Below are 12,999 nucleotides of genomic sequence, written 5' to 3' on the forward strand. Positions count from 1 at the left end.
AAATGTTGGAGCAAATTCCAGTGGTGGAGGCTGCCCCATGGCCGCCGCGGTCATAATCCGATGAATCTAGGCAAGGTTTAGGATTTTTTGAAAGGACTCATGAATAATTCGATTTTTTACTGTATTCTATTCGATGGTTTGATGTTTATTCTTCCTCTTTATTTTTTTGTTCTAGTTTTAATTTGTTTTTGCTCCATATTTCTATACAATAAAAATATTATATTATGCACAAAATCATATAATTAATACTCAAAAGACAATTGAATGTACTAAAATATAGGATAAATAATGGATAAATATATATACATTTTACCTTATATCACGGCATAAGTTGTGTAGTCATTCTATGACCTATTTTCCTTAGACATAAATTTAGAAAAAAATATTTTGCTCAACATAAGTTTGATAGAAACTAAATTATGTCTTTTACGGCATAACTTGTAGGTTCTAAAATTGAAGTTTTGTATTTATTGACATAAATTTTGTAGGAACTAAGTTTTGCTCTTTTTCAGCTTAACTCGTGAAATCTGAATCGATTTTTTGCCTCTATGGAAATAGGTTCTTTAGAAATTAAGTGGCATAACTTATTATAGCTTTTAAGAATTAACTTATATTATATTATGATATGAAATTATTAATTTATGCCGAGCAAACGTTATTTGTTATTAAGGTTTCAGGGATATTTTCGGTCATTTTTGTCTTACTAAAGTGATGAAGATTAAAATTAAAGACCACATCAAAGTAGAGACATTTGTGCAAATGAGACAACACAATATCTGTTCTAATATTAGTAAAAATGATTCTAAAATTTATTAATCAAATCAAAAAAATTACTCTTTATTAATACAGACTTAGCTATTTTATGAGTTGTAATTTGTGCTACACAATTTGTACTTCATTAAACACATTTCAGTAAAATATCAAAATTGTGTGTACAAAATCCAGACCGACAAACGTTAATACATTGAAAACTTGATGAAAGTCATTTAATTTTATATGTAATTCACCATATACACATTATAGTAGTCTAGGAAATTTTCTTGTTTGAAATTGGAACATATGCGAATTTATTTGAAATTTAGTTTGTGATGTAGCTTCCAACTCTACTTTGTGATAGGAGTGACCTTATCCCTTAAATCACTCTAAGTACACTGGTCAATGTTGACCCAAATTTTGCAGACGATCACACAAACGGGTTAAGATCTCCCTCATGCTAGAAGATTGTTGGCGATCTTAACTTTTGCTACCATGGAAACTCAGATGTCTTTCTTTATAATCCATTTGTTATTTCATTTCTTTTGAGAATTATTCGGAAATACATTCTATGCAGTTTTTCAATACTTTAAGCAAAAATTTCATAGATAAATATTAATATTGGATACAGTTCTCTTTGCATGTAATTTTTTTTTTAGCATTTTCAAATATTACAGAAGAGTGATTTATGTGTTCAAACTTTAACCAAAATTTTCATTTTCAGATGTTAAGTTTATCTCTTTTACGAAAAATATACATGAAATAGTAGAGAATAGGACAAAATGAATAAGCCTAAAAGGTCCGTTCAATCAATATTTAACTATCAATGTCTATCACGATTCTTTCAGAAAATAAGTTGTAATACTATCAAACTATTCCAAAAATGTTAAATGTAGAAAATGTGGATGGAGGGTATCTGCATACCATTTACGTCAGTTCGGGCGGTATATTTGTCCTTTTTTCCCTTTAAAAAATGGCGAAAGAAATAAAATCTTCCTCACCTATTCAAATTGGTACAAAACTACCCTCCATCCACCTTTTGGCCCCCAAATATCCTTGGTGACAAATTTTTGGCTAAAAAATACCCTTATTTCTAACGGTTCACACTTTTCAATGTGGGAAAGACACCGAATTCCATGTTATAGCTCGTATGGTCTATGTTAGTTAATGGTAAACATCTCACAAAAGATTATGATTTTCTTTAAAGAGTTTATGAATTCCTCAAAGATGATGATTTAAGCTTATGTTATAATTTTTAAATGTTACAACCTTGTCGCATGATTTATGATTATAGCTTATCAAGAATTGAGATGTTTCACTTGGTCATGCATTGTCACGTTTTCAAGACTTAACATATTTCACGTTTATGTTTATACATATTCCTCATATTGAGTACATTCATAGTACTGCCACATATATATCTCTTGTGTCTATATTATTTCATAATATAAGATCTGACGTTTCTGCATCCGGTTGTGGCTTGCTAGTGGATTGATTCAAATTTGCTTAACTTGTGGTGAGTCCTCATGGTTCAAGGGTGTCATCACATGTGACGTCTATTTCATGTTATTTCAGACTTCTTTCGTGACCTAGGGATTTGTCCTAGTCACACCTATGATATAGAGGCCTGTTGTCAGACTTATTATGTTTCTTCTTATGAGTTTGTTGTACTATGATTTTGGTATCGCTTAAGATGTTGATGTTGAGAATTATACATCTCGTTGATGCTTTCTTCTTTTTAATTGTTAATGTTAGAGTCAAGCTTATGTCAAGTGACTTGTTTATGTCTCTCAGTTGTATTCACCATGTAACAACAATGGGTAGTTTGGATCGTGAAAAAAATTGGTATTCAGAGCATCAGGTTTTATAGCTTCAAGGAGTCTGACAAGTCGTGTCAAGTAGAGTCTTGTGCATAAGTGTGGAGAGTGTCATATTTATGAATATGAGGCTATAAGATGTTTTAAGAAACTTTTCTTTTTTCATTACTCTAAAGTCGTGAGATATAGTTGAACTCTATATGGGTCTTCCTCCTAACTCTTGTTCTATGCATTTTTAGAACATGCCTCCAAGAAGAGCTCTATTGAGAAGGAATGCTAATAATATGTGGAACCCAGAGTTCCTCAAGCTCTGATTGATCCTTTGGATGAGCAAGCCTCACATGCCGAGTTTAGGGCAGCTTTCCAAAGTTGGCCCATGATCACTCAAGATTATAAAGAGGTTGTGACTCCCGTGAATCCAATCGTGGGTATGACAACAACAAGGGTTAGAGACTTCATGAGGATGAATCCTCCAAAATTTCATGGTTTGAAGGTGGATGAGGATCCACAAGAGTTTATTGAGGGGATCCATAAGATTGTGAACATTATGGGAGTGACTTTGGTTGAAAAGGCATATTTGGCCATTTACCAATTGAAAGGGGTTGCTCAAGTTTGGTATGATCAATGGAAGAAAGAAAGGGCATTAGATGCGGGTCCCTTGGATTGAGACAAGTTCAAAGGGGCAATTTTTGATCAATTCTTTTTCCTTGAGATGAGGGACGCTAAAGTGCAAACGTTCATAAATCTAAGGCAATGAAATATGAGTGTGAATGATTGCTTATTGAAGTTATCCCAATTGTCTAAGTACACTCCAACAATCATTGTCTCTAGGACACGAATGAGTAAGTTTGTTTCGGGTGTGTCCGAATTGGTGGTCAAAGAATGTCAAACCACCATGTTGATAAAAGAGATGAATATTTCAAGGTTGATGTCTCATTCCCAACAAATCGAGGAGGAAAATTTTAAGGAGAAGGATAGAGAGTCAAAGAGGGCAAGGACGGATAATGGTGATTTCTCTCACTCTAGGTCTAGTGCACATAGACGTTCATGGCTTTAGAAAAAGTTCTTCGACCCAAATTCATCAATTACTCTGGTTCAAAAGTTCAACAAGTATAGGGTGCCTAGCTCAATGGCCTCAAGGTGGTCCCCTAGTGGTTAGAATGTCCCTGCATGTAAAAAGTGTTGGAAGAACCATTCGAGAGAGTTTTTAGTTGGTTAGGGTCTATGTTTTAACTGTGGTAATTCGGGTCACAAATTGAGAGATTACCCTTTGTAGGCTAGCAAGGGTAAAGATGGTTGTGAGGCTTAGCCTAGTGCCTCTTCTGGTTCTAGTTGTGCTCCTTGTCTGAACAGATTCTATGCTCTTCAAACTCGACAAGATCATGAGGGTTCTGTGGATGTGGTGACTTGTATGTTTTGAACCTTTCAGTTTGACGTTTATGCATTGATTGATCTAAGTGATACATTGTCTTTTGTCACTCCTTATGTGGCTATAAAGTGTGATGTTTGTCCTAAAATTCTTTTCAAGTCTCTACACTTGTCTGTATCTCCATTATTTCTAGATGAGTACATAGAAATTTCTCAGTTTCAGTTTCTCATAGAGTCACTCTAGTTGATCTTGTAGATTTAGATAAGATAGACTTCAATATCATTCTTGGGATGAGTTGACTTAATTCTTGTTATGCTTCCATAGATTTTTGTACTACATTGAACACATTTTAGGTTTTGAATGAACCTATCTTAGAATGAAAGGGTTGAAATTCAACTCCTATAGGTCGGTTTATGTCTTTCCCAAGGGATAGGAAAATGATCTCTGAGGGTTGTATCTATCATCTTGTTCGGGTTTCGGATGTGGATTTTGAAACCCCTACTCTTGAGTCAATTGTTAATGAGTTTCTGGAAGTGTTTCTCGATGATCTTCCTAGTGTTCCTCCCGAAAGGGAAATAGACTTCTATATTGACCTTTTTCCAGATACGCAAACTATATCTATTCGTCCTTACCATATGGATCCAGTAGAACTTAAGGAGTTAAATGATAAATTAAAGGATATGTTGGATAAGGGTTTTATTAGACCAAGTATCTTATCATGGGGTGCTCCGGTATTGTTTGTTTGAAAGAAGGATGATTCACTTCATATTTGCATTGACTACTGACACAGTGAAGTAAGTATTCTATTCTGAGGATAAATGACTTTTTTGATCAACTTTAAGGTGTTAGTATCTTCTCCAAGAGTAATCTTCGATCGAGGTATCATTAATTAAGTGTAAGGGAAAGTGACAGTTTGAAGATGGCTTTTCAAACTCGGTATGATCACTATGAGTTTCTAGTGATGTCATTTGGTTTCACTAATACTCAGTGGATTTCATGGACCTTATGAATAGAATGTTCAAGCAATATCTTGACATGTTTGTGATTGTGTTCATTAATGATATTTTGATTTACTAATGGAGTGAGGATGAACATATTGATTACCTATGGGTCGTGTTGCAAATCCGCAAAGATAATCAATTGTATGCTAAGTTTAGCAAATGTGAGTTTTGGTTGAAGTCTGTTTCTTTCCTTGGCCATATTATTTCTGGTGAAGGTATCAAAGTTGATTCTAAGAAGATTAAGCCAGTTAAGAACTGGCCTAGACCTCTTTACCTTTCAGATATTCGGAGTTTCTTAGGTTTAGTCGGTTATTATAGATGGTTTGTGGAAGGATTTTCCTCTATTGCTTGCCTTTGACTATGTTGACTCAGAAAATGTGAAATTCCAATGGTCGGAAGCTTGTGAGAAGAGTTTCCAAGAATTGAAAGATATATAGACTCACTTCAGCCCCAATTTTGACATTACCGGAAGGATCCGATGAATTTGTTGTTTATTATGATGCTTTGCGGATTGGTCTTGGTTGTGTATTGATGCAACATGGTAAGGTAATTGCTTATGCTTCGAGGCAATTGAAGGTTCATGTAAAGAATTATCCGACTCATGATTTGGAGTCATCGGCGGTGGTTTTTACTTTGAAGATTTGAAGACATTATCTTTATGGTGTTCATATGAATTTGTTCACCGATCATAAGAGTTTGCAATATGTGTTTAAGAAAAAGGATTTGAATCTTCCCTAAAGAAGGTGGCTTAAATTGTTAAAAGACTATGATATGAGTGTTCTTTATCATCCGGGTATGACAAAATGGTTGTCGATTGTCGATGAGTAGTGTTGCTCACATTGTGGATGGTAATAAAGAGTTAGTTCGTGATGTAGAGACTATATCATTTGAGTGCTCTCTTATTTGGCTCTGAGAATGGTTGTCTTTGTTTATAATGACTCAAAATCGTCTCTTGTTTCTGATGTGAAAGCTAAGCAAGTCTTCATCCGACTAAGGTTGAGTTGAAGAAAATGGTTTCCAAAAATGCCAGTGAGGCTTTTTCTTAAGGGAGAGATGGTGTGCTTCATTACCAATGTTGGTTATGTGTTCCAAATGTTGATGAGTTGAAGCATCAGATTTTATGAAAGCTCACAGTTCTCAATATTCTATTCACTCGGGAGCCACTAAGATGTACCGTAATTTGCGGGAGGTCTATTGGTGTAATAAGATGAAGAGGGATACTACGGATTTTGCGGTTAAGTATCCTAATTGTCAACAAGTGAAAGTTGAGCATCAGAAGCTGAGAGGTTTGGCTCAAGATATTAGCATTTTCGTTAGAAGTGGGAAGATTAGAATATGGACTTTATTATGGGTTTACCTCGTACTCATTGACAATTTGATTCTATTTGGGTTGTTGTGGAATGAATGACGAAGTCTCATGTCCTTCCCATGAAGACCTCATTTTCAACCGAAAACTATACTAGGTTTTGTATTTGGGAAATAGTGAAGTTGCACGGAGTGCCTCTATCCATTATCTTTGACAAAGGTACTCAGTTTACTTATCATCTTTGGAGGTCGTTTCAGAAAGGTATTGGTACTCAAGGGAATGATTTTTAAATTTGTTTTGCTTAATATTTTATGTTCATATTATATTAATATTTTATTTATTTATAGTATTGATTGAAAATTTAAATATGTACATTTTAATTTAATTAAACTAAAATTTTAATTACAATTTTTGTAATAGATATTTAAAATAGTTTTTTTTATAAAATAATCTTAATATTAAAAGTACATTGATAGTTACTTTTTTTTTTTTCGTAATTTGACTCTAAAAACACTTTTAAAAAAATATTAGTCAAACACAATTTACTTATTAGAAACACTTTTCAAATGAATTACCCAAACACAAACTGATTTTTTCAAAAGCATTTTTTGTAAAAGCCATTTTTTTAAAAGTGCTTATAGAAATAAATAGAGTAATTTTTAGGAGCAATGTGCAACCCTCTCTAAATCCATCTTTAACCCGTTATCTTTTCGGATTACCCAAAGAGTCCCTTGGATTGCAGATAAGGCATCAAACCCTCTTAAGTAGGCTGTAGATAGATAGAAGAGGAGGAGGGAGAGTTTTGAAAGAGAGAAAAAATGGCTTCTTTGTCAATGGGAAGTTGGGTCTGTTCAGGAATAGGAAACCACGGACCATCCGCTTCGCTTTCTCTACGTACTGGTTCTTCAAGAATGACTACTTTGAAAATGGCTTCTAATGCCTCTACTCGTTCTGGGTTGCTTCACTGCTCTTTTCTTCCTTCCTCTGCACTCTCTACCTTATCTTCTTCAACATCCTTTTCCGGTAAGTCCCATAAATTCTCTATCTTCGTTTTTAATTTTGATGAAGAAATGGGAAAAGAGAAATTTACTTTGAATTGGAGATTTCAGTTGTTATTTGAATTGGTAATGTGGGGTTGTTTATTGATTCCTGTTGTAGGCAGGTAGTATGTTCGTTTGAATTGCTTCTTTTGAGAACTCCGTAATAGGCAATTATTCCCTTGTGTGTTATCTTGCAATTCTTCATTATGATGTCTAGTATCCCATATAATTCAAATTTGTAGTGTCTATTGTGGATATTTGTGGTCTGACATTGATGTGCTATTGAAAAAAGTGAATCGTATTTCTGATTTTATAGTCAAAATCCATTGGTTAAAGCTTTATTATAAAACAATTCAACGGAAAAAGTTTCAAAACCCTTAAGGGCCAAGAGGCATATGATCTTAAATTGGCATGATGAGTAGTAGGGAGCTAATAGTTAATATCTGGCGTAGGTTCATCATTTGGCTTTGGCTTCAATTCCAACATTGGAGTGAGCACCACTAAAAGGCGTGGCCTAGTGGTGCAGGCAAAGAAGTATGCTCTTTGTCAGACTAAGAGGAATAGGTCAAGGAAGTCGTTGGCTCGAACACATGGTTTTCGCAAGCGTATGAGCACCACCAGTGGCAGAGCAACTATTCAGCGGAGACGTGCAAAGGGGCGATGGGATCTCTGCCCAAAGTCTTCACCTAGAACTGGCAAACGAGCTTAATGCTTATTGTTTTCTTGTAACTGATTTTCGTTGGTAATATGTTATCTTTTTCAGAATTTTCTTGTAACAGGGCTGCTGTAATTTTCATCTGTTTTATTTCAAGAATTAATTCACTAGTTTCCATATTTTTTTATTATCCACTCTGTTTGATTGTTTGTTACTTTCTCCTTCTGATTTGATCTTCTTCTTCTTGTTCATGGGTCTGGTCAACAAATCACCCTGAGAAATTCATCGACTCAGCAGGTTTTCATTTGTCTGATTCATTATTATAGGGCTTTTTCAGAGGTCTAACGTCATGGCCTAAATATCCTCACAATCTCTTATTTGATTTGTTTTTTTCCATTGGTCATTGGAGAAAGTATTAAAAGAAACTTGTGCCACCAAACAGGGAAATATGAGACTGACATGTTGAGGTGTTTTATGGGCATCGAACAAGGCCCCTATACAAGGATGCTATTTTGTTCTCATAAGTCATTCTTCAGTTGGTGGAGCATGTTGTTGGGTGAGTTTGGATTGTAACTGTAGTTATTCCAATTATTTGGAAATTTCAAACTTGCATCTGTGTTCATGGTGCATTTACTAAATTTTGCTTCATAACTGATGATTTTACTACTATGCTGCAGAGATCATTCAGCTGTTGGCATCTGTAAGCTGAAATACAATTTAGAAATGTGCCCCAATTGAGCCAGAAACTGACCTGTCTATGCTTCTTTTCTCTGAATTAGTAGCTAGGAAAAAAGGTTATATATATATATTCTATTCCTCATCAATTTGGTTATACCGTATGTATAAGAAGCATCCTATCCTAATGCAGGAAAAGTTTGTATGAGCGAAATGTTCACTTTATTTAGTAGACTTTGGTGTTCAGATCAGATATCCAGCACCAGTGAAAATTTGGTCTTCTTCATATCAATCCTTTTTGTTCCATCAAAGGCAAATCCCAATTCATATCTTGTTTTCACTACCTGAAATAAATGAAGTGTTATTTACACTTGGAAGCACTTCTATTTATAGGATTCAAACTCCGGCATGACTCATGAGTTTTTAATTGCTCTAATATGCATTTCTCCAAATCAACTGAACGATTAAATTTGCAAATAGCATAAGCTCACTTCTACAAGCCTAAGTATGCAAAATAAATAAAAACGATAATGGGAGCAACATGTTTCTAACCGAATATTTGTTTTTGTTTAAAGGGTGTCTTTGGTAGGAGTGAAAATGTTTCATGAAATTTTTCTAAAAAATGTGTTTTAGCTTTTTAGGAAAATAAGTGGCTCTTTTACTTATTTTCTGGTGTTCGTGAGTGATCAAAAAGTATAAGTTTTAGATCTAATCTAAATTCTTATTTTAGTTTTTTCCAAAACTAAAGAAGTAACTCTAGAATAGTTTATCAATTTTATTAAAAACTGATTATGGAGTATTAATTTTCCTAATATGACTTGTGGTTTGAGGAGAAAATTTGAAAATAATAAACGTGTTAAGAAATATTCAAGGTCCATTTGGATATTGTGAATAACATAGGTGATTCTTTTGTAGTTTTAGCCTGAGAAAGAATGTAATGAAGAATTTCAAAGTATTGTTGTACCAAATGGATAAATGGTTGTACCCCTCAAGTATGAACATTAAATGGTTCCATTCCACCTACATTTTGGAATGTGCACAAGGAGCAAGGAGCAGCTCCAATGGCGTCGGTAATGATGTTCATACTGATACCGACAGGCTTAGGTGTTGTGAGTTGTCTCTTCATTCTATTCTACATTTCTTTCACTTCCAATTTCTTTATCCATTCCCACCAAACCCATCTCACATTCAACTCTACCCTCAACATTTCATTTGTTGGAAATCCAATTATTCAGACACATACGCACGTCCAATTCAATGGTATGACCACACCACTAAAATAATTTACTCTCTCTCTCTCTCTGGGTGTAGGCTATTCTGCACAAATTTTCTACCTTTTGATTTAAAGAGATATTATGTGGTCATTTTGAATGAGAAAAAAATAATTTATTTTGTATCATCCATACAAATTCTAATTCACCAAATGTGAACCTGAGAACAGAATGGGAAAGGGAGGTTTGTTATCTCTCACTTTTCATTCACAACTGAAAAGAATTGCTGATTTTTATTAAATTTTAGGAGTTTGAGATGATGCTTAAAGGCCTTACCTATTTTAGAATTGGAGAACCTCAACTGTTTGTGTCCAACTTCTTCATTTGTCTGGATAGATAGATGTACTACAAAGCTATTTCAGTAGATTGTTGATGTATTCATTGATTTGCATCTCCTTTAGAGACATCAACTGCTTATAAGCAGCTAAAGAAACTAAGGAAATCAATTAGCAGGATATGAAATTACAGAAAAAGGGGTTGACAGAAATGATTTCCAATTGTAGAAGATGAAGGATATTCTCAGGATTGTCTAGTAGGGGAAAGAGAAACATTGTTGGACCCTTGCTTGCCATAACGTAAAAATCGAAAAAGGAAAATAAAATAAAACTCCAAATCATATGCAAGATTTCACTTCTCTCTTTGTTTTCCTTTTCACCTCAAACTTCGAGTATGAATATACTAAGCTGAATCTTAAGTAATTACTTTATTTTTGGAAAGGTAGCGAAATCTTGTGAAACAGGAAAAACTGGGCCATTGTTTTTTTAAAAAAAATTATATGACAAGGTAAACCCGCAGCCGCTACCCTTTGAGTGCGCACAGGGTAAAACCCCCGCTCCTATGCAATAGCTCGCAAACCACATAGGAGAGGTAACCTGCACTAGGCAAACCCGGTGCGACAAGCTCGACCCAGAAGGCAAACCCCTTGCTTTCGCTGGCAAGGGGTTTCGAACTTGAGACCTCCAACATGGAAGTCCCAAGCCCACTACCGGAAGCAGCTTTCCAATCGGAATGACAATGCGCCAAGAACTTTGGAAATTATGTCCGTGTAAATTCTTGATTATGGGTGTGAAGCGCGCCGCATTCATGGCTAAGAGGTTGCAAACCTCCTTTTCATACTCGACTTATTTTGTCAATTCTCTAGAACCAAAGGTTATCTTGCATAATAGATTTCCTTTTCAACCGATTGAGTCGAACTACAAACAACCTGATTCCCTAAGTTGAGGGATATGTAGGCAGGATCAGTGTTGAAAACTCGGCTGTATTCCGACATTCGCTCTTAAATCTTATTCTCGAGCATTCCGGTCCCTTCATAATTCGGTATCGGGATGGCACCATTGGGCCACCCCGAAGGGTTTGGGCTATTGGTTTTTCTTAAGGTGCCTTCTGTCATCTGAACCTGCTTGTCCTCTCATTTTTTGTATTTTTTCTTTATTATATCAGATGAGTGCAATGATTTTTCTGTAATAGATAGCAAATAAAAACATAACCCCCTCGTAGGTCCTCCAAACCCACAATGTAGTTANCCGATTGAGTCAAACTACAAGCAGCCTGATTCCCTAAGTTAAGGGATATGTAGGCGGGATCAGTGTTGAAAACTCGGCTGTATTCCGACATTCGCTCTTAAATCTTATTCTTGAGCATTCCGGTCCCTTCATAATTCGGTATCGGGATGGCCCCACTGGGCCACCCCGAAGGGTTTGGGCCATTGGTTTTTCTTAAGGTGCCTTCTGTCATCTGAACCTGCTTGTCCTCTCATTTTTTGTATTTTTTCTTTATTATATCAGATGAGTGCAATGATTTTTCTGTAATAGATAGCAAATAAAAACATAACCCCCTCATAGGTCCTCTAAACCCACAATGTAGTTATTCATCAGCACAACTTAGGGTTCTCTTTCAGCAACTATTTAGAAATATTTAGCATCACAACTATATTCTTACTTATATGTCTAAGGAATCCCAGTTTTGATTATTTAAGCCACCTAATACCACAACTATATTTGTTTATATGTATATGTAAATAAATAAAACCTTTGGCACCCAATTTCTGTTGTGAAATGTCTTCACAGCAATTCCCTGTTTGCTAGAGCCACTATCTAGGTTTATATTTTATATTTCATCACACCTGAAGTGCAATCTTTTTCTTACTTCACCATGTTTAAATTGCTATACAGAAGCCTTTATATCTGGGAGACATGTCTTACAAACTACTTTCGCCTTGAGGGTTGAATTAGTTGTTTTTGAGTTTCTCCTGGGACTGTGTAAAGGAGACATTTTAAGAACTTACCTGCTATTGTAGTGACTTACAGAAACGGATAAGTAAACAAGATGACAATGTAACATTTTCTTGTTGTATCCTGTCTTATTATGTTGATTAAGCACGGCCTGTAGATAGGTGTTCCAGTCTAATTTTGTTCAGTTATCCACTGGTTGGCCTTTTATAAGTTAAACTAACATGGAAAAACTAGTATCTTTGACCCAGTTTACCTTTGAAAAACTAAATAGATTGTAGTGTAATGCAATTGTGGAGTCCAACCATGTCCTTTTGGCCTTCTTTAAGTTGTATCTCTTTGCCATATTGATAACTACTATTTCTTTTCTTAAGTATGAAGTTCAGATAGTCTATACTGAAATAATTATATTCTATGAATGCTATAGTATCTGCTGCAAATGTAATTGCCTTCAGCCCGACAATATTCTGTCCTGATTGGCATTTTGGCAGGGTTTGTCAGCCCTGATTACTGTATTGTCTGTGATTTGTCGCTTATTTGCTGGATCTAGAAATGGTTGGCTTTTATTTTCAGGAAACCATGTGAATGACAATGACGTATTCCATGACAGAGATGCCTTTGTGGACAACTACAAAGAAATGAATAGGAGCCTGAAGATATATGTTTATCCTCACCAAAAGGATGATCCCTTTTCCAATGTACTCTTGGCTGTTGATTTTGAGCCAGGTGGAAACTATGCAAGTGAAAGTTACTTCAAGAAAGTTCTCAAGATGAGCCATTTTATTACAAGGGATCCTTACAATGCCGATCTCTTCTTTCTACCTTTCTCAATTGCACGATTGCGACATGATCCACGAGTGGGGATCAATGGTATTAAAGACTTC

At 35.2% G+C, this 12,999-nt stretch overlaps 2 protein-coding genes across 3 annotated transcripts in view; both read left to right on the forward strand.

Moving 5' to 3' along the window:
* Positions 1 to 6,982: 6,982 nt before the first annotated feature.
* Positions 6,983 to 8,131, forward strand: LOC125873530 (50S ribosomal protein L34, chloroplastic). The gene is made up of 2 exons (XM_049554449.1): positions 6,983 to 7,269; positions 7,739 to 8,131. Exons 1-2 carry the CDS (start codon positions 7,065 to 7,067, stop codon positions 7,993 to 7,995), a joined length of 462 nt encoding a protein of 153 aa, XP_049410406.1. The 5' UTR covers positions 6,983 to 7,064; the 3' UTR covers positions 7,996 to 8,131.
* A 1,527-nt stretch (positions 8,132 to 9,658) lies between these two features.
* LOC125873459 (probable glycosyltransferase At5g03795) overlaps positions 9,659 to 12,999 on the forward strand; it is a 12,598-nt gene continuing 9,257 nt past the window's right edge. For both annotated transcript variants that reach the window (XM_049554407.1, XM_049554399.1), the window contains exons 1-2: positions 9,659 to 9,876; positions 12,689 to 12,999. In XM_049554407.1, coding sequence (XP_049410364.1) covers positions 9,678 to 9,876; positions 12,689 to 12,999 — 510 coding nt within the window. In that variant the 5' untranslated portion in view covers positions 9,659 to 9,677. The remainder of the gene's footprint in view (positions 9,877 to 12,688) is intronic.

Source organism: Solanum stenotomum, chromosome 1 (genome assembly GCF_019186545.1).
Source record: "Solanum stenotomum isolate F172 chromosome 1, ASM1918654v1, whole genome shotgun sequence".
In the NCBI taxonomy this organism is placed as follows: domain Eukaryota; kingdom Viridiplantae; phylum Streptophyta; class Magnoliopsida; order Solanales; family Solanaceae; genus Solanum; species Solanum stenotomum.